Below are 23,317 nucleotides of genomic sequence, written 5' to 3' on the forward strand. Positions count from 1 at the left end.
CGAGAGGCAGAGGGGACTATACTTTATACTACTGTATATACCACTTAAAGATCTTCAAGTTTGGCAGGTCTGTAGTATCTTTATTCATGCTTGAACAAAGATGGTGCCAGCAACTCGTACAGTGCTTTGTACAGACAAATGAACAAACTTCAACTGCAGGATCTCAATTGAATTTCAAATTGGGGAGAGGCGTGAAAAAAAATCTGTTTCCTGGGGGGAGCATGACAGACAGTACAGCAATTCCTCTCACTCTATCACAGGTTTTCAAAGATATATTATCATCCTGTTTTGTGGCCGATTATTAGTAAAAAAAAATCTTATTTAAGCAAATTTTACATGTTTTTTGCCTAAATTAAGCATTGTCAAATATAAAACTGGCTAAACAAACTAAAATACAAACATAAGGCATTCAGAACACACATTCAAAGACGTGATATGTAGTATTCTACACTGGTCACTTCTGGTCCTGCTTCAAAGAGCATCACTTTGGGTCTAGAACCAATCGACCAAATTAAACAAGGGATTACTGTAATTGGGAAACACTGCTTTAAACTGATGATTGCTCTAGATCATAGCTTTTGTCTTAAGCCAATGGTAAAACAATAGTGACAGCATAATATCTTGTGACAAAAGTTACTGTAACTGCCTTAATACTGAAGTTAGGTTATGTTATGTATCAAATTAAATGACTGTGGTTGCTTTATATGATTTGGTAGATTACAGGCATGATATTACACAAGTCAAATGTTTGTAACCTTGCTAAACAATGGATCTGTAGCCTGGCTCTCTTCCACTAGTCCATTCTTATAAAACGTGAGCATCACTCCAATTACAAACACATACAGTATAATGTACACATATACAGTATGTATCACTCTAAGAAGGAAGAAAAAAGACAGCGGTTGGGACATCATTGCTACCAACAGGGTGCGATCACCGTCACGTAGGTAGAAGGTGGTGCGACTGTTTCTTTTTAAAATTCTGACCACTACTCCTTCTAACATATACAGTATTTGTTTTTATTAAAAATCTTTGTACACGCAAAAGACAAATATCCATTGGCCATTGATGAAGTCACTGAATGGCCCAAAAGTTTTAACTGTATTTACTGACAAAACACATTTTTTCAGTAAATATTTGTCAGTAAAACATTTGGAATTTTGGCTCAGTGAAAGCCTCTGCCAGTGTTCATTTGCACATTATGAATGAATTACAATTTGTACACATTATTGCCTCTTTTTACAGAGGATCAATTTGGAAAGTGACAGAGGCAAGCGTGCAACAACGTCCAACGCTCGAAACACAGAAAAGATCTAAAAAAAGCATTAAATGCTTCAAGATCAAAAACAAATACAAAAGAAAATGCTGCAAATGCCAAAAACACACACATGAAAGAGATGCTGCACCTTGACGGAACAAAACGGAAGCTAGCCAGGTTACCAGGGGCACGAGACCTGAGGGATATTCATACTTTAAAGACTTAAGACATAATATTCTAGACTACGATAGAGCAACTGCGTTTTATGGCCAAGTGTTTAACAAAGACATAAAGAAAAATGTACCTTTTCATTCCACTAACTCCTCTGAGCATCCTGCTCACGCCTTGAAAGACGGATATCCCTCATGTCAGGTCTTCTGTTTGGTTCCTTTAACATGCAGCATTTCTGTCATCACTTTTTTTTGCCTATGCACGATGGCTATGGTTTAAGTCTGCATATTCATTTAATACCAAATTGAAGGGGAACGTTTAACAATCATGATAAAGCAGTATCCAAAGTGCAAAAATACATCCAACCAATGATAAAGCCTCATTTTTCGGGGGAATCCCCACTCACAGTGACAGATTATCACCGCTGTAAATGAAATCTTCAAGATTAAACACTCTTGATGCACAAAATAATCATGAAACGTACTTATTTGTTCATATGATGTACACAGAGCAATGAACAACTTCATGCTCTGTTCTCCTTCAGGCACACTCATAATTCTGACTGTTGGGCGCTAATTGTTTTTCATTTCTATTCACGTAACCCCTCTGAAAATTGGTGTACCCCGAAGGGTATGCGTACCCCACTTTGGGAACCCAGGTACTACAGCAACTCTACTAAAATCCTCGATGAGATTATCTAAATAACATTTTGTTTTGGGTCAAGGCCTGAGGAAATGGATGCCAATTTATGCATGAAGCCACCATAATACATAATAACATGTATGCGCATTTAATCATATATTGTGCTGATGTTTGAAGGTTAAACAATGAATGTGTATTTATTTCTTTGTATTTGTTTCAAAGGCACATACTTGGTTTTGCAGTAGGCCACCACACAAACAATGCCAACCACCAACAAGGCCACACAGATGCCCGTGATCGTCAGCACCCGCCTTTGGTAGAGCTCCTCTGCCTCTGTGAAAGGAAACACACACATGCAAATACGCATCCACACATTGCAGACATCAAAACAAAACACACAAAATAGGCACAGCACACATACACAAAGAAACACACACATAAACAGCATGAGCGTGACTTACTTACGAAGTATATTTTACAATTTGTTTGATCTGCACTGTGATTAAAACATTTCTAATTATGTCAACATTATTTTTGAATTGCCCTCGTGCCTTTCTGTTCATGATTCATTGTTCTAACTAGTCGAAAACACTCAAATGATCAAAATTGGAGTTGCTTAACTTGATGGTAAGCTCATTGTTACATGTCTATTTGTTTTAGATACGCTACAGTCATCGAATGATTCTATCACACAGAATACAAAATCTACAAACCATTATGAAAGAGAACAGACATCTGAACACAAGCGTGCATGAATGCAAAAAATAGAAAATAAATAAAATACATTGTTTGTTTACACCACAATAGGGAAGTTTTGCCAAAGTCTGTGGTACTATAAGAAACATAACTGTACTATTTGATCATACTACTGGAGGAGTTGCTATGTCATCATCATCAAAATTGTATCTCTTTTTGCAATTATTTTGAATTAATTAATATAAAAGCATATTTAGCCAATAAAATGTACTACCAAAGTTGCAAATCATAAACTATAACTGTTAAATTAGAGTACAATAATCCCTTCTTTATCACGGTTAATTGGCTCCAGAACTGACAGTGATAAGTGAATTTCAGCGAAGTAGGATCCTTAAATATAAATGTAATACTTTCGAATTTAGACCGCAGTAAAACCTAGTTACGAGCTTTTATTTTTTTTTTGCTTAAATGTCCACGTTTTGACTCATAATTGGCCATATTCAACCACAAAACAGCAGAATTTATTCATTAATATATTTTTGAAAAACCGTGATAGAGTGAAGACGCAATATTCGAAGAGACGAGGGATTGCTGTATTTTGTTAACAGTGTGAAACGTAACCACTGGATGGCTCTAAAATGGTGGATGTTATCTTTGTTTTTACAGGCTATCCGAGGGGTCTTAAAAAGTATTAAATATGAATTTAAAATGTCTCTAAATGTTCTTAAAATCACAAAATGTCTTAAATTCGACTTGACAGGTCTTAAAATATATTAACATGACTTTTATTTAAAACAAATTCATAAACTTCAGTCTTGCTTTTAATTGTTTTGATTAAAAGTTTTTCAAAAGTGTTTCAAAACGGAACTAAAGTACCTGTGCAGCCTGGTCAGAATTTATCAACAACAATTAGCCAGTGTGTTGTGCACACACCTCCAATTATCCTTCATGTCTTTTGTGCTTTTTGTGCCAGTATGGATGTGAAATGGGTCTTAAACTGTATTCATTATGGTTTTAAAGGTAACTGCTGGTTAGCGACTGGCTTCACGACAGACTCGCCCGTAACGCGTCAACGTCACGCTCACCACGTCTCAAACACTACCAAAAGGTATGGCTACATATTCGAGATGCCGCCACTGCTGTGTTTTTATTTCTGAGTTTGGAAACGTTAACGCTCGGTGTAGGCGTTTGTTTCTATGACGTTGCAATGTGAAATCAATGCACCAGGCAAGGAAGCTCTGGTAATGCTTACAATGGGCGAAATACACAAAGTACTGTAAGTATTACATGAAGGTACCTGTTACTACATGGTCACAGCATGTACATAAAATGAAAAAACGTTGTTGGAGGTGTTTTAATAGCGTTCTTTGTAGACAGCATAGGTGTATCCTCTTACATGCACTACTGAGCTGTCGCTTTTATCTGGTTTTACACAGAAATAAACCGACACATCCACAGAAAAGAGAAAGACGTGTGTTCATGTCTGACATAAGGTTTGTGGATAATGGGAAGAAATTCCCCAAAAAGTGCAGTTTTCCGTTTAAAACGTTTTGAAATTTGACTTGTTGGAACCTGCAGAGACGCTGATATATTACAATTCACATTTGTGAGACCACACTCAAGCAATGATGTTTAAAGGAATCGAGCTCATCACAAAACTTTTAGGCCAATGTGAAGGTTTCCTGTTGATTATGAAATAGTGACAGATGACTATGTAATCTGTGTGAAGTGAGCACTAAAGTATTGAGGATTATCAGATCAAAACGGCAGCCAGAAATAATGAGAAATAATGGCCAATTCTGGAACGTTTAAATAATATCCTTTGGGATGTGCGGCCAATAGATGACTAAGAAGGAAGTGTTAGAAGACGGCTAACCCCAAATAACCCTTGTTCTCCTTCACAAAGTTTGAATCGAGGCAACTGGATTTTTATGTTGAAGACATTTCACCTTTAATCCAAAAGGCTTCTTCAGTTTTAAAGCTTTAGGTGTGGAGTTCCTGGTGGGTATGTCCCCTTAGGGGTGGTTGTTGCCCAATGTGGCTGGTGAATGGCTATCCTCTATAACAACAGGTCGTTCGCCTGCCTGGTGACAAAACAGCTAATTACTGGTCACTCTTCCAGTGGAATGAGACAATCTTTGGGCGAGAGATGTTGTAAGCAGACAGGTGATGGCGCAAAACTCCTCTTCTGTTTAGGAAGGGCCTTTCTAGTTTGACACTGATGGCTTCTTTCATACCTCTTTCAAACCAGCGGTCCTCCCTAACCAGAATTTAGACATCGTTGTCCTCAAAGAAATGTCCTTTCTTTTTGAGATGCAAATGAACTGCTGATTCCGGGCCCGAAGAAACTGCTCTCCTTTATTGGGCACTGTGTGCGTTTGTATAAGAGCTGCTTGGTCTCTCCTGACCAATGACCAATTACCTCTACATTGGCGCCTAGGTGCCTCAACTCAACCTTTGCAGATTAACATGACCTGGATGATTGAGAATCTCGACAGTCCTTACACTTCAAACATGTAAAGGAACGTAATGAGGCTATAAAAACAAGACATATCATATTTCGATCATATTCATTTGCACTACGTTAAGATTGTCAGGCCCTATGAAGTCTGAGGTGACGCTGTATGAAAGTACCCATTTCTGGCAATTACTGGTGATCTAGATTGTATTTAAGTTGGACTATTGTGGTGTAACAGAGAACTGAGAAAGGCAACTGCAACAACACAATGACAGAGGAGACAACCAAGGCAACAGGAGGGAGTAAAGGAGGGTAAAGGGAGAAAAAAGAAAGTGATAAGGAGCATCAGGAGAAAATGATGAGTAGGAGAGGGACAGGGCTGAGAGGGGAACAGGAGGATAAAACCCCAGAAGCTACAAAATAAGACTGTGCCTTCATCAACTTAAACTGGATTTGAAAAGCTTGTCGGTCATGCCCAGTAAGTAATTTCAAAGTCATATACCAACTAACGGTGATTTCAGTTGCTTTGCCTCATGTAAGTTAGTGCAAAACAACACATGCAGTCAATCAAACTATGCTGTGCTCCTTTAAGAAAGAAATTGATTGGAAAATACAGGTGGTCTCCAGGTTATGAACGAGTTCCGTTCCTACGACGCAGTGCAAATAGAATTTTAAAACACAAAACACATGAAGGACATAAAATACATAATAACAACACTAAATACATGAAAGAGACTGAACAAAAAAACATGCTGCTTAGTTACTACTCTCGCTTTCATAGGAGCAGATCCTTCAACATGTTTAAGGATACTGTAGCAACATGGCAGTTATGTGTAGTGCTCTGACACTCTGTGAAGCCATGAACGTGACATGAGTCCTGACTGTGTGGGTGTGGGCTCAGTTTGCTGATATTTTGGTGTGGTTCGTCCGAAAAAGAGATTGTTGATGAACCACACCCTCTTCATCCTTATAAGGTAGATGAGTAGACGTTACAATGCGATCTTTATTCTTACTGATGGTCGCAAGTTCGGCCATACTAAGCACATAGTAAATCATTATGTGTTTTATGAATTTATGGGCGCGCTTTCGTAAACCACAAAACGTCGTAACACAGAACATCGTAAACCGAGGACCACCTGTGACTGTAATTGGGAAAGACGCGAGTCCAAGTAATCTTTACCTATACCAATTCATCATTTCACCTTCAGAAATGGGGTTCGGGTTTTTAAATAAATGCCCTGAGTAAGGATTGATGAGCCTAGGGGAATCTTGTACCTGAATTGTGTGTGAGTCACATGATGACGAGATACAGAAAGCCGTAGGGAATCGGGAAGGCAAGCTTGCATGCACAGCGTTGCCAACATCATTTGTGATTTAGGACTTGGCTCACCGTTTGTCGTAACATTGATACAATCAAGGAAAAAGCAATTAGGACAATGTGGCCAGGATCTTGTTTATCTTTTGGCAGCACTTTGCAAAAATATATTATTATATTTTCACATGTTGAATGAAGCTTTTTTTTCCTACAGACCATCTTAACTCCATTCATTAACGTCTTCTTTTTTTTTACTGTTTCCTCTGCCCTTTCTAGCTTTTCAAGCATTTGTCTCAATTAACATTTTTCTTCCTGCTTAACCAAGTTAGTCTGTAAGAAGAGGGCATGCAGAGAAGGGGGAGGGATGTTGCATGTCTTAAAATCAGGTTAGTGGGCGGGAGAAAAGGAGGGACAGGTTTGTTGGTTTTTAAAAAAAGGTGGCACAATAATGTGTGACTGTAACACAATCTTGGCAAACTCTTAAAGCACAGCAAAATAAATGATAATTTTCCATACCCATAAATTCAATTCTGAGAAGCTCTGCCAGCACAGAAAGTTGGTCAAAAAAAGGAAAGAGACAAACAGGGTCAGCTGTAATGTCCACTTTGAAGAGGATCTGCTGTATATTATGTTCCTTCCCTGTGTACGCTGAACCAGGAAGTTCATTAGTGCTGTGGAATCTGTCAGTCATGGTGATTGACATGTGTGCCGTCCAGTAACAGACAGACAAGTCACACAACCTCAGCTCTGTAAACCCCAAAAATGTCAGGAAAACAAACGGAACCATACAAAACTCAAAAGCAAAAAGGGAGAAGATGAGCCAAAGGAAGTAGGAAAGAGAAGTGAGCAGGCAGGAAAATGCATGCAGAGACCCACGGACAATGATAGCGAGACGAGAAGCTGCATCACTTACTGTCATATTGACTAGACCGCATTTATGGAACATTGGACAGAAACACAAAACAAACACCAAGGAAAAAAACAACAGACACCAACAAAGCAGTGAGATGCTATACAACAAAACAGCACAGCACAAATGATGATGCACAGAAAATTAGGTTGATTTGACAAATGACAATTGTAATCATTTTTTTACTGATTACAGTAAAACACACAGAGTATGTCCTATCCCTGCTCAACGCTGTTAGAAACTTGCATGTGGGTTTCTGATGCTTTGCATGCATTGGAACTCAAAAAGGGACACAATCTTGTCCACCAAAACCTGCTCTACATTTTGAGAGGGCTTTCCGTTCAGCACACTATATAAGCAGACAGTAGGGCATCGATGTGGACCCCACACAGCAGGGAGTGTTCTTTCAGCAAAGGTGAAGAACAATGCAAATGCAAGATAATACAAATACATAAAACAAAGCATAGACAAGACAAGGCTTGAGGATGGAATCAAATATTGTCAAGAAAGACAGAGTGTAGTCCCAACAAAGAGAGTACTGATAATCAGCGAGGAAATCAGGAGGAATTGAGAACCATAGAGCACTTACAAAAGCATCCGCTATGGACCCTCAGAAGTCAAATTGAGTGTTTTTAACTGAAAAACAACAAAATTGAGTATTTCCAATAAAAAGAACAACTCAAGTGTGAAAATTCAGACTTCACTGGATGCATACCTGCAACCAATGCATACCCAAAACAATAAAATGTGGAGTGAACCTTACCTTTGATGAGTAGCACCTTCGGTAATAGGTTCCTTTTTAGTCAGTCATTGTCATTATTATTATCCTCTTTGGCTCATCATCACTTATACCCTTGTGGAAGAGTATACATACACAAAAGCTAAAGACTGCAAGAATGCTAAATAAATGTTAAATAAAATTTAAATATGGACTAGAAACAAGGGAGATTACATTCGGTTGTTTTTGTTTGAATTCTGAATTCTTGTTTGACTATTGAACTATATAGTGCTACAAAATACTGGTCAAAAATCGAGTTAATCAACGGCCAAACATTTGAGCTCAGAGGGTCCGCTGTATGCATAAGACATTTTGACCCCAGGGTTGTTGTTGAATTCTTGTTTTTGACATTGAGCAAAAGTTCAATGAAGAGTGAAAAATGTTTGGTACATATGAAGCTGAAAAGACTATATTTCTTTTCGCGGGTGTGAGATATCTATGTATTTTGAATGAGGGTCAAATTAGCTGCTCATTGGTGCTGCTCATCTCCATCCTGTTTTCCTCACAGCGAAACAGTATTAAAGTTGTAAAGATAACACACTCACAAGCAACACGTTTCAGGTTTTACATTACTTGTGATTTCTGGGCAAAAATTAGGGCAGCCAAATGATGCACATTTTAAATTAGATTAATCAGCCATGGGCAGCTGTGGATTAATTTGGATTAATCATTCATTGTTAATTTGTTTCTTTTTTTTTAACCATTATTGTGCTTCTTGACGATGCCTTGTACAATGTCTTGTGAAATTCAACTTGCAAAAGCCTCGTAAAGCGTGTTCTCTACGATATTTAATTGGTCTGCATTTTTTTGTTTTTTTGGGTAGACTTACTGAGGTCCAGATGCTCCATGTGGGTAGTTTTGCGCAAACTGCAGTACAGTTGTTCCTCGGTTTACAGCGTTCCGTGTTACGACGTTTCGTGTTTATAAACATGCTGCAGTACATTTCTAAACACTTCATTTTGGTCCATAAACACAAGAACCGCTTGAGAACTAGTTACAGCGTGTGCCAGGGGAAGAATACATGCAGCACAAAAATACAGTCTTTGCCCCGTACTCAGCGGAAGAATACAGTGTGTGCCTGCTCAGCCACACTGGGTAAGAATAACCACTTAAGTTTTTACACTTTATTAGTGGCATTGCACCTAGGAAAAGAAAAGCCATCACCATATGGAAGTGAAAATAGACGTTATAAAGAGCTCAGCGAGCGGAGACGCTCCCACCACTCTTTTGGTTCCATCATTAAGTGTTAAAAATTAAAATGATTGAATACTAATGAACGCCAGCAGGGTCATGGATTCGGTGCACTGTTACAAAGACATCTGGGAAAACAAGAGGAGGTTATCCTTCCAGACTAGCCTGGGACAATATTTTAAGAAGATAGAAGGGCCTGCAAGACAACCACAGTGATAAAAGTAAGGAGTTGTTCTCAGCTTATTACGGTTTCATTTAATTATTGTATTTAATATTTTTATCACTGTATTTTATATGTCCTTCATGTGTTCTGTGTACAGTGTGAGTGATTTATGAGGAGTTCATTTAGGTCTAATTTAGGTATAAGTTCCAATTTACACTAAAACTCAAAACGCATGCATAACCCGAGGATCACCTGTACTTGCAGAAAAATCCCTGAACCACTTTGCATGGATGTGGTATTTCACTGGAAGTGCTTTGGGTAAAACAAAGACTCGTTCCTGCTGAGTATGCAATATTTTATGTCGGTTGATTTTTTTTCCCCGTCTTGTTTTTTTTTTTTGTCGTCAAACTTCCCATTGAGAAGGTCAATATTTTGTTAAAAGTCGTTCATCTTGATCAAGGTGGTTCTGGTGCCATATAGTGTTGGAATTTGGATTCTGAGTCCCTGTGCGCTGCACGAGCGTTACGTGCATTAAAAATGTTACGAAAATGAATCATACAAATGAATTAATCTGGATTAACACGTTAACTTTGACAACCCTAGTTAAATCTGTGTTATTTATGACATTGACTTAAAGAGTGGAATAACAAAGGTAAATGCAAGACAAAACCATACTGTATGTAATTATTATATAAGTGTCATGTCCCGTATGCTGCTTTGCTGTCCTCTATCTATTGTTTGTTGCAGCACACCCAGCCAGCCAGGAGAGGTAATTGGACACACCTGCAGCCAATTAGTTCCTAGTCCTCTTAAGCAGCAGTCTGACCTTCCTGCAGTGCCAGTTTGTTACCTGCTCTTCGTCAGGCCACAGCTCCTACTAGCTTATTGCTTAGAGTCACTTTCTGGTCACTTGTGTATATTTTTAATGTTCTCGGTCTTCCCTACCTGGCGTTCTCTGGTAGTAGTGAATTTTGTGATCTGCATTTTTGATCCTGCTTGTGTCTCAGCAGCATCCTAAGTTTTGTATATACTGTATCTCTGCCACGTTTTTTTGAGCAGCTTTTTCTGTTCTCCTTTTTCCTAACTCGGTTGTCCGTGCCAGTAGCGTTTGTTGTTGTATTTTTCTGTATCTCCCTGTGACTCGGTCCGGGCGTATTTTTGTTGTATTTTTTGTATACATGTTTTGTACCTTTTTTTTTTTTTCTTGTGAGACACGGATTGTTAAACATGGAAACTCGTCTCTGCACCTTGTAATCCAGTACCCGGCTTAGCCGAACATAACAATAAATTCTAGAAGTAGATCGTCTTGATGTAATGTTATTTTATTGCAGTCTACATCATTGTAATGCCACCACTTTTGTATGCCTGTTATTTATCAGTAGCTATAGGAACATGAAAATATTTTGAATGAAATATTAGCTTGAGACCGAGTGCGGCTTGCTGGTTAATTACTTATCTAAAGATAAATTAACCACATCTTGACCCCAGTGTTGTCATATTTCGATTGTCATTGCCGTAACTCAATATCAGACATCCAGGAACATTATATTAAAGATTTATCCACATGCAAATATAAAGTCATGTAACAAATGACCCATTGATGCTGAAGATATAGTCACAGTAGCAACAGCAGGCTTTGCAGTCATTCAACCAACATTCAGAATCCATCCTACATCCCCACAGAGGCAAGCTCTCATCAGTAACAATGACTAATGTTTCCATGTCTCATTACCTTGCTTGGCTTGTTAAAACACTCCACTTTGGTTGATTTTACTCGCCAATGTATGACATTCTGCACTCACAGCAGCTGTGACTGGCAGGTATTCAAAACTTTGACTGAGAGTATATTGTTCACCACATAAAGACTTTAATTTATGGGCTTGCTCCAACTCCACAGGTTGAGGCCATAATACTGTATTTTCTTAAACAGTGGCCTCCACTCTAATAGACACCAGGCCCCAGTTAATTGTTGGGTGTGTCATGTATTGTACATGACGCAAATAACAGGTGGGTCTGTACCACCTTTACTATGACTGACACTACCATGTGTCGCTATGATGTCATTAGGACATAGGTGGCACCTGTAAAGCTGAACTTTACAGTGAAATTTAAAGAGAAAGTACTTCTGGAAAATGGAAAACATTTAAACCCAAAAGCAGCTAAGGAATGGGAAACATAAAAAATTGACTGTGTCTTTTGCCAGCTGACAAGAGCCTGCCAAGAACATAAGTTTGAGAGAATTTTTTTTAATAATGTACTGTTCTTCGCAAATGTTGAATCAAGGCAACAGGACTCTTCTTGTTTGTTAAGGACCACAAACACCCTCCAACAAAAGCTGTTCACCCCAAGGACAAAATCCTGAGAAGCAAACTCAGCAATGTTGTTCATGCAGTGCGGTGCAAAGACTGATACATTGGAGAGACCAGACAACACTTATACAAATGGGAGAGCAGTTTCTTCAAGCACACTGTCAGCAGTTCATTTGCGTCTCAAAAAGAAGCGACGTTCCTTTGACAACAATGATGCCCAAATTCCATCTATTAAGAAGCCATCTATGTCAAACTGGAAACGCCTCCCCCAAACAGAGAAGGAGGTTTGTGCCATCACCTATCATCTGCTTACAAAAATGTCCTAATATCTCTCCCCCAAAGATTGTCTCATTGTACTGGAAAAGTGGCCGTTAATGAGCTGTTATGCCACCAGGCAGGCAAACAACCTATTGCTCATCAGCCATGCCGGACACAATGACAACAACAACCCTAGAGTGACCTCCCCCAGGGGACACACTCACCAGGACATAAATACGGAAACTCCACACCTAAAATGTTATAACTGAAGAAGCCTTTTGGACGAAATGTGAATCATCAATAAAGAGTCCAGTTGCCTCGATTCAACCATGACCTTGATGAGTGAATATACACAGACGTAATGTACTGTTCTAAGAAAGCGTCTCATCACGTTGTTACCAGTAACTTAGCAGCACCAATGGGTCATTTGCAAAAAGCATGGCATGCAGCTCTCTGGATCAAGCTACAGAAACTTTAAAAGACAGTATATCACTTGAGAAAATCCTCAGTATACAATATAAATGTTGCATTTATATTAGGAGTACATTCATTTCAGATATATCTGTCTAGTATGTAGGACCAGAGGAGCATCAGAGGAATCGGTGAAGGAAAGGCGGGCACACAAGCATGCAGCCACCCATCTCTCACTCTCTCATACACATCCGCTCCAATGTATGCATGCCGCATCTCAGTGGGAGGCAGACAGGACAAGTGCAAATGGACATACTGTAGAAACCGGCCATGACGGAGTTTTCACAGCGGTCCCCCGTATAGTCATTGGGACACCTGATGGAGGGAAAACAGGACACAGAAGGAGGAGAGAAGGGTATGAGGTTAAAGATACAGAAGGAAGAGAAAGGTTGCAGCAGGAAGGTAGGAAAGGAGAAGGACACAAAGGCAGAGACGGAAAAGAGGGGAGGAGAAAGGAAGGGGGGAAGGAGACACAAGAAAGCACAGAGAATGTTGAATTAGAAACAACACAATCCACAAAGTACAGGAAAAGAGATGGCTTGTATACTGTGACATCACCGCCATCAATATGACATCAGTGATACAGTAAAAAGACATCACAATCATGAAAGTCATGTGATGCAAGTTCAGGAAGTAGGAGAGGTCAAACACATAAAGCACATAACACATACCGTACATACACCTACTGGGTATGCCGTTATTAGGTACAATTGTACAGTATGAACTCTAATTACAAAGTTATATCGTGAATATGTGGTTTGTAGATCTTGTCAGTCACTGTCCCACTTGCAACAACAGTGCCAGTGAAATTTGTCACTTTGCACCTTTGCTCGGATCGGAACAAAATACTTTGTTTTTTCATGGCCCCTCATTTATTCATTAACTGCTGCTTATCCTGTTCAGGGTCACGGGTGAGCTGGAGCCTATCCCAGCTGACTTTGAGCGAGAGGCAGGGTACAGCCTGTACCGGTCACCTGTCAATCACAAGGCACATATGGACACACAAACATTTTCACAACTATGGAGTCTCCACTTAACCTAACATGCATGATGCTACAGTGATAGATTTACAATCTGCAGGCGGTCCTTGTGTTACGACGTTTCGTACGCATTCCCATAAATTATTAATTTGAATACTTAACGAAAAGAAAAAGAGCCAGTCATGGGCGCGCAGTGTAAGAATACATAGGCGATGAGGAAGGACATCGTCACTTTTGTTCTTTTTAGCTAACTTTTTTTCCCCTTGATTATTTCTCCCAAGCCTGGGACTCTTCTGATTACTGTTTCGTTTAATTCTTGTATTTAATCTTTTTATTACTGTATTTTATAGGGGCGTGTCATGAGATCTCGCGAGATTAAAATGTGACGATATTTCTCCATTAAGAGAAAAGCTGTCTCGGGGGCACAGGACAGCCAGAGGCCTCTAAGACTGTGAGGTATGGCATTGCTACTGTGATTGATAATACACGTAATATGGAAGCGGCAGTGTGCTAGGCAAGATCTGAACCGCACATTTACTCATCATATAAACCTTGCAACCCAGCCTGCACTCTGTGTTGCGAGCGTTCAACAGCTGCCACAGTGTTAATGTTCCAGCAGAAGCTGTAGTAATACAGGGTCAGGCAAAATGATCTGACACATTTGTAGGTTAAATAAAAGGCAAATAAAGTAAAGAAACAAAAAAGTGTTTATTTTCTTAAAGTACATATATGCCATTTTTTTCATATAATGCCATTTTGCTTTGTTTCTTTATCATGCCATTGTTTTTCGTTTCTTTTTCAGTCGCTGCCATGAATTGGACTTGTGAGCATCGGGGTTTCATTGTGGAAACGTTTATCAAAACAAACGAATATGTAACTGCAACACAACGAGCGTTCCGTTTGCACCTCAATCCTGGTAGACATGATCCCGTACCAGCACGAAACACGATCTTGTTATGGGTTACCAACTTCAGAGCTACTGGATCTGCATTGAGTGTGTGGACAATAATGGATCCCATTTGACTGATTTAATTTTAAAACATAATGAAACAGAATGGCATTATATGTACTTTTCTAAAATACAAAACACTTTCTTGTTTCTTTACTTGATTTGCCTTTTATTTAACCTACAAATGTGTCAGATCATTTTGCCTGACCCTGTATTACATTTGATCAAAGTTACTTAAAATTTGTCAGATCAAAACATATGACTTCTATCAAACTGTGATAGTAGTGTCTATTTCGGAAATTCACTACGCCCTGGTTCCGCACTAAGCATCATGGGAACGGCTATTCTTCTAGGCTAAGAATAAATCGAATCAACTGCAACCTATTTTACACGCGTCTTTACATAACTACACATCAACATAAATGATTAGTAGTAACAGCTGCAACAGCTGCCATTATTTTAACTTCTAGTTTTGTGTGAATGACTGTGGTGTTGCTTTAGATATAACAATTGACTTACTTTTCTGTTGTACAAATGAAACTCATACATGGACTGAGGACCTCCTGTATGTACTGTATAGCTCAAGAATATGAGCTTTTTAGTTTTAGATAATGCAGATACACCTAACCCATACATTTTCTACTCTGCTCATCCTGTTCTAGATCGCAAAGCTACAATATTTCTCGTTTGACTAAGAACAAAGAACTAAGGACCGATCACATGTTCACAGCTCTGACGTGTTTTTATTATAAAAGTGCCATGTACACACAACAACAACGTCAAAGTAATCCCAGTTCACATGGACCCACATATGCTGACCAAAAATGTGGTCTCCCTCACATGCCAAGCCCGTTGTTGGCAATGGCACTTTGTACAGGAACACGACACAAATGTGCAAAAAGTGCTTGTCCTCTTGGAAATCAATATACTTGTTGACATATGTGAATACTGCATCTCTGCTGTGGTTCAGTAATGTCCAATTGGCTAGAGAAGTGCTATCAGACTCATTAGCATGTGTAGCACGAATGCAACAACAACAGCCCTGGGGTCCACCATTGTTGTTGTGTCAGAAAATGTTCATTCATAAAGAGTGGAAGTGCCTGTCAGTTGTTAGCTGGCTGTCCAGAACCGCATTAGAGATCAAATGTAGAGCATTATTCTTTGTGTTTTATTCATTTCTCTGGTACGTGTTAAGGTTGTGTTGTCAGGGTAACCATAATGACGTTGCTGACTCACAAGTGGAAACAAACAATGGTCTCCCATTTCAGTCTTTTGCTATAAACATGTGACTCGTGAGTCAAAAAGAAAATCTGTTAGGAAACCACAAATACAAAATATTTAAATTCATTTCACACGTGAAGCAAGAACAGATGTGGCTAGCGGTATGCATTTAATGGGCAGTCATTTTGCTGTGAGGATGCACCAAATCTGTCAAAAGTATATTGTAATAAATTGACACACACAAGCAGAAAATGAATATAATATTCTTGGTGTGTTTTGGGGGAGTTTTAATAACTGTACAAACAGCAGTACAATGCATTGTTTAGCTTCTTTTTGGGTGCCGAGCTGTCAGAAATCCTACAAAATATGATTCATAGTTCAGCATCAACTGTCAACGTCAAGACCCTGATATGAACAATAAGCTTCTAGCCACATCACAAACTTGGAAATTGAATTTTAAAATGCGCAGTGTCGACAGTGACAGATGGAATTTGAGACACAGTGTAGCCTTAAGCCTGGTCGCCAGGCTAGCGCTAGAGGCTAGCAGGCGTTTCTCCAAGCCTCGTCTACATAATCCACACTGCTTGCTTGTTGTTATTCCAGTCTCGATTTACCGTCATGTATTAACTTCAGTTCACCTTGCTGCAAGTTTAGAGGCCAGATTGACTGTCAAAGCTAGTGTTTCATTCACTTGCATCTCACTGCACACAACTCTGGTGCATTCAAGGACCGACAAACAAAGAGTGAAATCTCAATGCTTGGTGAAAAAACATTAGCAGTGAAGCATAAAGACGTAAACATGTAAAATGGTGATCTTTCTAATGGTGGTACATGTATGCTGTACATTTTACCTGCATTATCACATATTTATACACTATTACCCACTTATGGTGATTTTTTTTGCAAGAGAAACCGGCCTATTTTCGGAGGAAAAAATTAAAAATAACAATAATACATTTTTTGACTAAACATTTGCGTGGCATCATATTCATTATAACGCCAGTACCGCCCTCTGTCCTTCTTCTTTGGTGTTTGTCTCCTTTCTTCCTCTTTAGGAGTTAACGTGGGTTGGCAAACTAGCCGAACATTTGTGCGTTACTGTCAACTACTGAGCTGAAGTGTGGAGCATACGTTTGTCAGCGACAAAAAATATTCAATAATAATAAAATAAAATCTGCAAATTAACTGGTAAGATTGCCAACGTCAGGAAAAATAAATATGGGACACCTTGTTGGCAGGGCCAACCAACCCGACTGCTTTTTTTTGTGCCCACAATTAACAGATTAAAATAATTTAAATATCTCTTATAGAAATCTGTCCTTCTTAATATAAATTGAGTGCCCAGGTTTATGATAGTGTATCTAACTTCCAGCACTAGTAAAGCTACTTTTGACAGAAAGAAAGGAGAGGAGAGCTATTTGTGTTTTATGTGAATGCCAACATTTCAAATTGTACTTTATTTACAAAGCACATCTCCACATTGCTCATTTGCTTTATGATATTTTGTGGTCATTTGTCATTAGATACAGGCATCATGTCTGAATTGAATGCGCAGGTCGTTATAAGCGTTGAAGAGTTTGGTGAGCTACTCAACTGATCAGACGGCGAGCTACTGTTAAAATCCCGTGATAGCGTCATTATTTTAAAGGTGGACACACTACGTGTTTATGTTGAACAACTTAGACACAAAACTAGTGTTTTGAAGACGGCATAATTATTATAATGGTGACAAGAGAGCAAGGTTGTTAAGTGACACTTTTAAAAAGTTATCACATACCCCGTGAACGTGACAGCCATCGTAGCTTCCCTTTGGGACAAAAAACGAGCTCCGAAAGAACTGCATTACTGTGGTTAAAAAAAAAAAGTCGCATTTTGAGTCCATGGACCAAAACTAGGGGAATAACTATAGCTAGCTAGCTGCCGCCAGAGAGACAGTGGAGCCAAGCAAAATGTGTAAAGAAAGATGGTAGAATAGTCAAACTTCAATTTGAGTAAAACTTGAGTATAAGACACGCTTGCATCGATAGGCTTAGACTGCGACAAGCTGCCGTCAATTCACTAAACATTTCACCGACTATTTTTCATTCTCGTGGTAATAAGGGACGTCCCTTGTTAACTCAATACAGGACACGTATTTTTATCTGGTCGCACATGAAAAATTCACTCGCAATGTCTCATATTTTAGTCGCAAAATGCAACCATTTAGTCGCAGTCTGGAGCCCTGACTTGTTGCTCAGACTATGCCCCCAGTCACCCAAATTCAGCTAGGACAACTCACATGTGATCCTGAACAGGATAAGAAAATGTATTAATTTATTCAAAAGTATTAAAGCCTTTTACGTACATAATACTCAGGCCTGTGGGCTAAAACTGGCCCAAGCAGCAATTTCATCTTCAACTGTTTGGAAAAAAAGCATTGAGTTTGCTCACAACAAACAAATTGCTTGCAACAATTCAATAATTGAAAGTAGCCAAAGCACTATACAGTATACACAACCATTCTTACTAACGGTGCCAGATTCAGACCAAATGTAACAACAATTTAACTGTACACAACTACAAACAATACTACTTTAACTATTTCACCCTGTCTGTACAAAATAACACCTTTTTAAAGAGGCATAGGAGAGTCAAATTGATAATATTAACTATAGCAAAGCATGCTGGGAAATGCAGAATCCACCCTTCAGGTGCAAACTCTTCGGGGTTACACATCTCATGGATTGTGACGTCTTTGTGTTGATATAAAATACTGTAGCTTTTGCCTGGACGTTGAGAGGATGACAAGAAGGTGGTCAATCAACAATCACGAACAACCACGCCAAAACATCCATAGTCATATATCCACAGCCGTCCTCCCTTCCATTCTCCTGGCTCATCCAATCTGTAGCCAAGATACATTCACGGAAAGTAGAAATCTCGAGCGGGAATGAATGGACACAAACAAAGATATTTTCACAAATGGACATTTCCGCCTTTCCAATGCAAAAAAAAAAATGTCCATCCAGACGAATTTAAATAAAGTTTTAAAAAATATATCTGTCCACATAAAAACACATTCACCTACTGTCATGCGCATTTTGTCCAGCTTGAAAACGCAACCACAGCAGTGCATTATATTGGTATCAATGTTCCCGATAAGCTGTGCCTGTGCGCAATATTTTTTGCACCCTGCAAAACATTCCTTAAAAAGCTTTAGTTCGGTGCGGCATTTGGGTTGCGGGCATTTGGCAGGGTGTGGTGAGTTCTCGCGGCTCGCAATGTGATCGTCGGTCGGGCGGCGGATAATTAGCCAAAATGCGGGACACACGCCTGTGATAGCCTGAACAGTGGCTGGATTCGTTGGACTGGATGGCCGGGCGTCGTCAGCGGTGGAGGGTTTGCCGACTGCCTGGTGTCCTGCTGGATGCTCTTGCATCCAAAGTCTCCTTAAAGAAGGTGACTGATCCTGGTGTAGATACCAGCATTTTGTTAATGTTCTGGGAAAAACGAACACATCCGTGTGACACAACAGTGTGCACGTCAAATGGTGCTCACGGCGGTCCAAGGAATGTGCAGGTCGTTTCCATGTATGCTCAGACACTTGAAAAATTAAGAGGAACATCGATTGGTATGTCCCAGCACTGCGCGCATGGGTAACCGGGATAAAAAGTAGCCTGTCATGTTCGCAACACAAAACAAGCATCTGTGTGTGAGCACTGATGACGTATACGAGTGTGCTCCATTCATTATTTATTATCATTATTTATCTTGGGACAAGGACAAGGTTTTAAGACTTTCAATATGCAGAAATATACAATTGTTGAAAATTTCACAATAAATAATAAGAAAGATACAAAGTGGACGAGGTGTTGTCCTGTTCGGCCCACGACCCAAAGTCTGCTTTGTGTTTTGGCCCGCTGTGTGATTGAGTTTGACACCCCTGACATAGATGTACAGTATATAATGTTGCCCTGTTTGTACACTGCAGACTACAATAATAAACATATTGTTAGTTAAATAGCTTCCTGACCGTGACAGGTGAGTGCGCAATGCATGGCAATATAACAGGTGTGGAAGCTGTGAGGCTAACAGCCGCTTAAAATGAACAACATTGTATTTCTCAAAGTGGTCTAGAATCGGGTCAACATGCGCAATGTTCAGTTGAAAATGCAAGGGGAACCGCATGCATGCTGTACACAACACTGGCTGGGTATCCTTCCCTCCTCTTTCTCAAAGATAACTGGCATTTTGAATTAATTACAGAAAAAAAAACCTTGAAAGAGCCCACTCAGCAACTCTTAAATAGTTATAAATAGAGCAGAGGGAGGATGGAGACACTCGCAGCCCTTTCCCGGCATAGCTTTCACTATAGGACATTTCTTCTTTTTCTCCCTGCTTCTTTTATACCACTTTTACCTGCCTCTGTTCACTTTTCATTTGGTATTTACTCTCTACATTACTCTTGCAGGCATTGGAACAAGTGTAGTGGTCAAGTACACACTGCTATGTTCCAGCTAATGCTTGCGATTTCTTTGTTAAATAAATCACAGAAAAGGTTATCACATTTATACGATTAGGAAATGACATTACTGTCACGCTTTACTCCCCTGAACTCTTGGTATATGTAAATCAGATCAGTGTTGATTTTATGGATCTGTCAAAGGAAATGTAAGTATCACTACTTCTACCAATAATTGGTAATGTATGAAGTCCTGGTGGTTATCATTTTTTAAACATACGTCTATTATCATCATTAACGTCATCTTTAACGTAGAGCAGGGGTCTCAAACTCGCAGCCTGAAGGCCGGACCATATTTTGTGGCCTCCTACTTGACATCAAAGTTTATAGCGTTTAGTATTGATCTGATTCCCCATCAAATCACAGATTTTTGGTCAATTTTATTTTTTATTTGAGGGAAACCTGTTCTTTTGCTCTCTGAAAAATTGTCGAAAACACATCTCATCCATCCTAAATTGGTAATAATTTACAAAGCGTTAACAAGCATAATATTAGAGCATACAGTACAGCATACACGTGCAACGTGACGTGACATCAGTGCAAGATGGTGGTGCCTTGTGTGGCTTGTAAAGCCTTAGCTTCTACAGTCAACTCTGTTACAATCCGGCCTCAACACTTGCAGCAAGGTGAACACAAGTGAACATATGATGATTGTAAATCGTTACCGGGATTACAGGCAAGCAGAGTGGATTATGCAGACGTGGTTTTGGAGAAACAAATTATCGGGCTATTCCAGCTTTCATTATCATTTATTCGTGGCGAGTATTTATACATTTTATACTTCAAAATGTGTGTGAGGCATTTAATAGGGATTATGCTCAAAAAACGTCAATAAAACAACCAGACATATCTATCAAGGTGGTGCTACACAGGTGCACACCATTGTAACTACAACTACAATAATAAACATATAGAAATAAATGCCTCTCTGCCACTGGCAATCTACACTCCACAGTAATATTTTTGTATTCAGATTTTGTAGCTGATTGGGTTGAGTAGGTGTACTTCGTATTACATGTGTCAAGCAATCCACTTTGTACTTGGAATGGATAAGAAACGGTTTGTTTTGTTCATTTTCTGTGCACACTATTTCCTCGTTGCATATAATATTGCCTTTATGGTTTTCATTCACAATTTACATACAATGCTACAAAGTGGTCATATTCTGTATTTGAATAGTAGGCTAACCTCTCGCTCTCTATCTCTTTGTGGGACAGCAACAAAGCATGCCACAGGTCACTTTTGAAAAGGAGACATTTAACATCTGTACTGTACTGATCTGAGTCAAAGGCACCAAAAACGTGTTGAAGATAAACGGACACTGGCAGGATGGTGTTTTTTATAATTTAAAAGTTGATTATGAACATTTTAAATTACACCCTGGTCCAAATGCAATAAATAGGGCAAAGTAGATACAGTAAGTAGATTCAAAGCGTTTTCAATATAATTATATTACAACACAGGTACAGTGGATCCCCCGTACATTCGTGATGCAGCATTCATGGCCGTGCAAATTCATGGATGTTTAGTCAAAAATATATATATTTTTTTCCGATAATAGGTTGTTTTTCTGCAGATAACACATCTTATTCACCATAAATCAGGAAGAATTTATAAATATGTGTTAATACAGGTCAAATGTACAGCATACAAGTTCTGTGGTCCTTCTACACAACATAGTTGTGTGCTGTGACTACACTGTGACTTTGATTCCGTCATGGTTCATTTTACATTATCATTCATTATGGTGAGTACCTAGATACATTTTATACTTGAAATGTTTTTAATAAGCGTGCGAGGCATTTTGAAGAGAGGAGGTAAAGGGTTCTGGAGAATCTAATCTAATTCTTCCAATACTCACTTTAATTGCAAATGTTGATCTGAAATCGGAAGATACCGTCATGCTAGCAGGATGGTTCGGAGGGGTAGGAGCGAGCCGTGTGTTACAAATACACATTTTTTATTAGAGATGCTCCGATCGGGGTTTTATGATGCCGATTCTGATAGCGATCATCCAGGACTGCAATTGGACGATACTGATACAGACACATGGATTAATTGGATATTTTTCAGTTTATTTATGATGGGTGCCGTATAAAGGGGAAAATCAGGACAATTCCAAGTTCCCTTGACTGCCTGTGGGCCAAAAAATAGGGAATTACTAATAAAATGAGTAATGAATTAATAGGGGGGGGGGGGGGCGCAACATGATTTTTTTTCCATGGGACACAGAATTCCTGGCTGCAAACCTGCTACTGGTTATGATATTTAAAAAAAGGAACCATAAAGTCACCTTAATTTGAACAAAAACATATTTGACGTACTTTTTCAAGAGAACGTGAAATTTACACAAATCAAGGAGATTTTGGATGTGAGAGTACATTGGTGGAGCTCTAACAGGACTTTTTATGTTTATTTGGAGCGTGTACTTCCTGTTTTCCTGTTTGCCAGTTGTTTTTTTTTTATGCAATACGCAACAAAAGTAAAATAACCATCATTAGACCAGGCTACTTACTTTAAACACTATGCCTACCTTACTGTTGTTGTACTGTGCGCTGTTGTTGTTCATGAGCTGAACTCACAGATGTCAAACCAATTTCAAATATTGCTGACATCCATCCATCCATCTATTTTCTATGTCGCTTATCCTCATCAGGGTCACGGGGGTATGCTGGAGCCTATCCTAGCTGCCTACGGGTGAGAAGCGGTGTACACCCTGGGCTGGTCGCCAGCCAATCGCAGGCATATTGTTGACAAATCTGTCTCAATCTGTGTTCCTGAGCACTTCTCCTTTGCCAATATAATCCATCTCCCTCACAGGTGTGGCGCATCATGATGCTTATTAGCCAGCACAATTATTGCATGTGTGCCTTAGGCTGGCCACAATAAAAGGCCACTCCAAACTGTGCCCTACCTTAACAACCTTTCCTCTAAAATCGTGTTGTGCTTTGTTAGCTCTGTTGGCTTCTATCCACTCTGCTTATGTGTGTGTGGATCTATGGCATTATTCCATTCAAGGGACAAAAGGCTCCAGAGAATGCATCCA

At 39.3% G+C, this 23,317-nt stretch overlaps 1 protein-coding gene across 6 annotated transcripts in view; it reads right to left on the reverse strand.

Moving 5' to 3' along the window:
• Positions 1-23,317, reverse strand: part of LOC129189658 (pro-neuregulin-2, membrane-bound isoform-like) — an 81,876-nt gene that overhangs the window by 16,445 nt on the left and 42,114 nt on the right. For 3 of the 6 annotated variants that reach the window (XM_054791566.1, XM_054791567.1, XM_054791572.1), the window contains exons 5-7: positions 12,877-12,935; positions 7,057-7,287; positions 2,302-2,404 (exon numbers count right to left, since the gene is read on the reverse strand). In XM_054791566.1, coding sequence (XP_054647541.1) covers positions 2,302-2,404; positions 7,057-7,287; positions 12,877-12,935 — 393 coding nt within the window. The remainder of the gene's footprint in view (positions 1-2,301; positions 2,405-7,056; positions 7,288-12,876; positions 12,936-23,317) is intronic. The other 3 variants (XM_054791568.1, XM_054791571.1, XM_054791569.1) reach the window with 2 other exon arrangements.

This window comes from Dunckerocampus dactyliophorus, chromosome 11, assembly GCF_027744805.1.
Source record: "Dunckerocampus dactyliophorus isolate RoL2022-P2 chromosome 11, RoL_Ddac_1.1, whole genome shotgun sequence".
NCBI lineage: Eukaryota > Metazoa > Chordata > Actinopteri > Syngnathiformes > Syngnathidae > Dunckerocampus > Dunckerocampus dactyliophorus.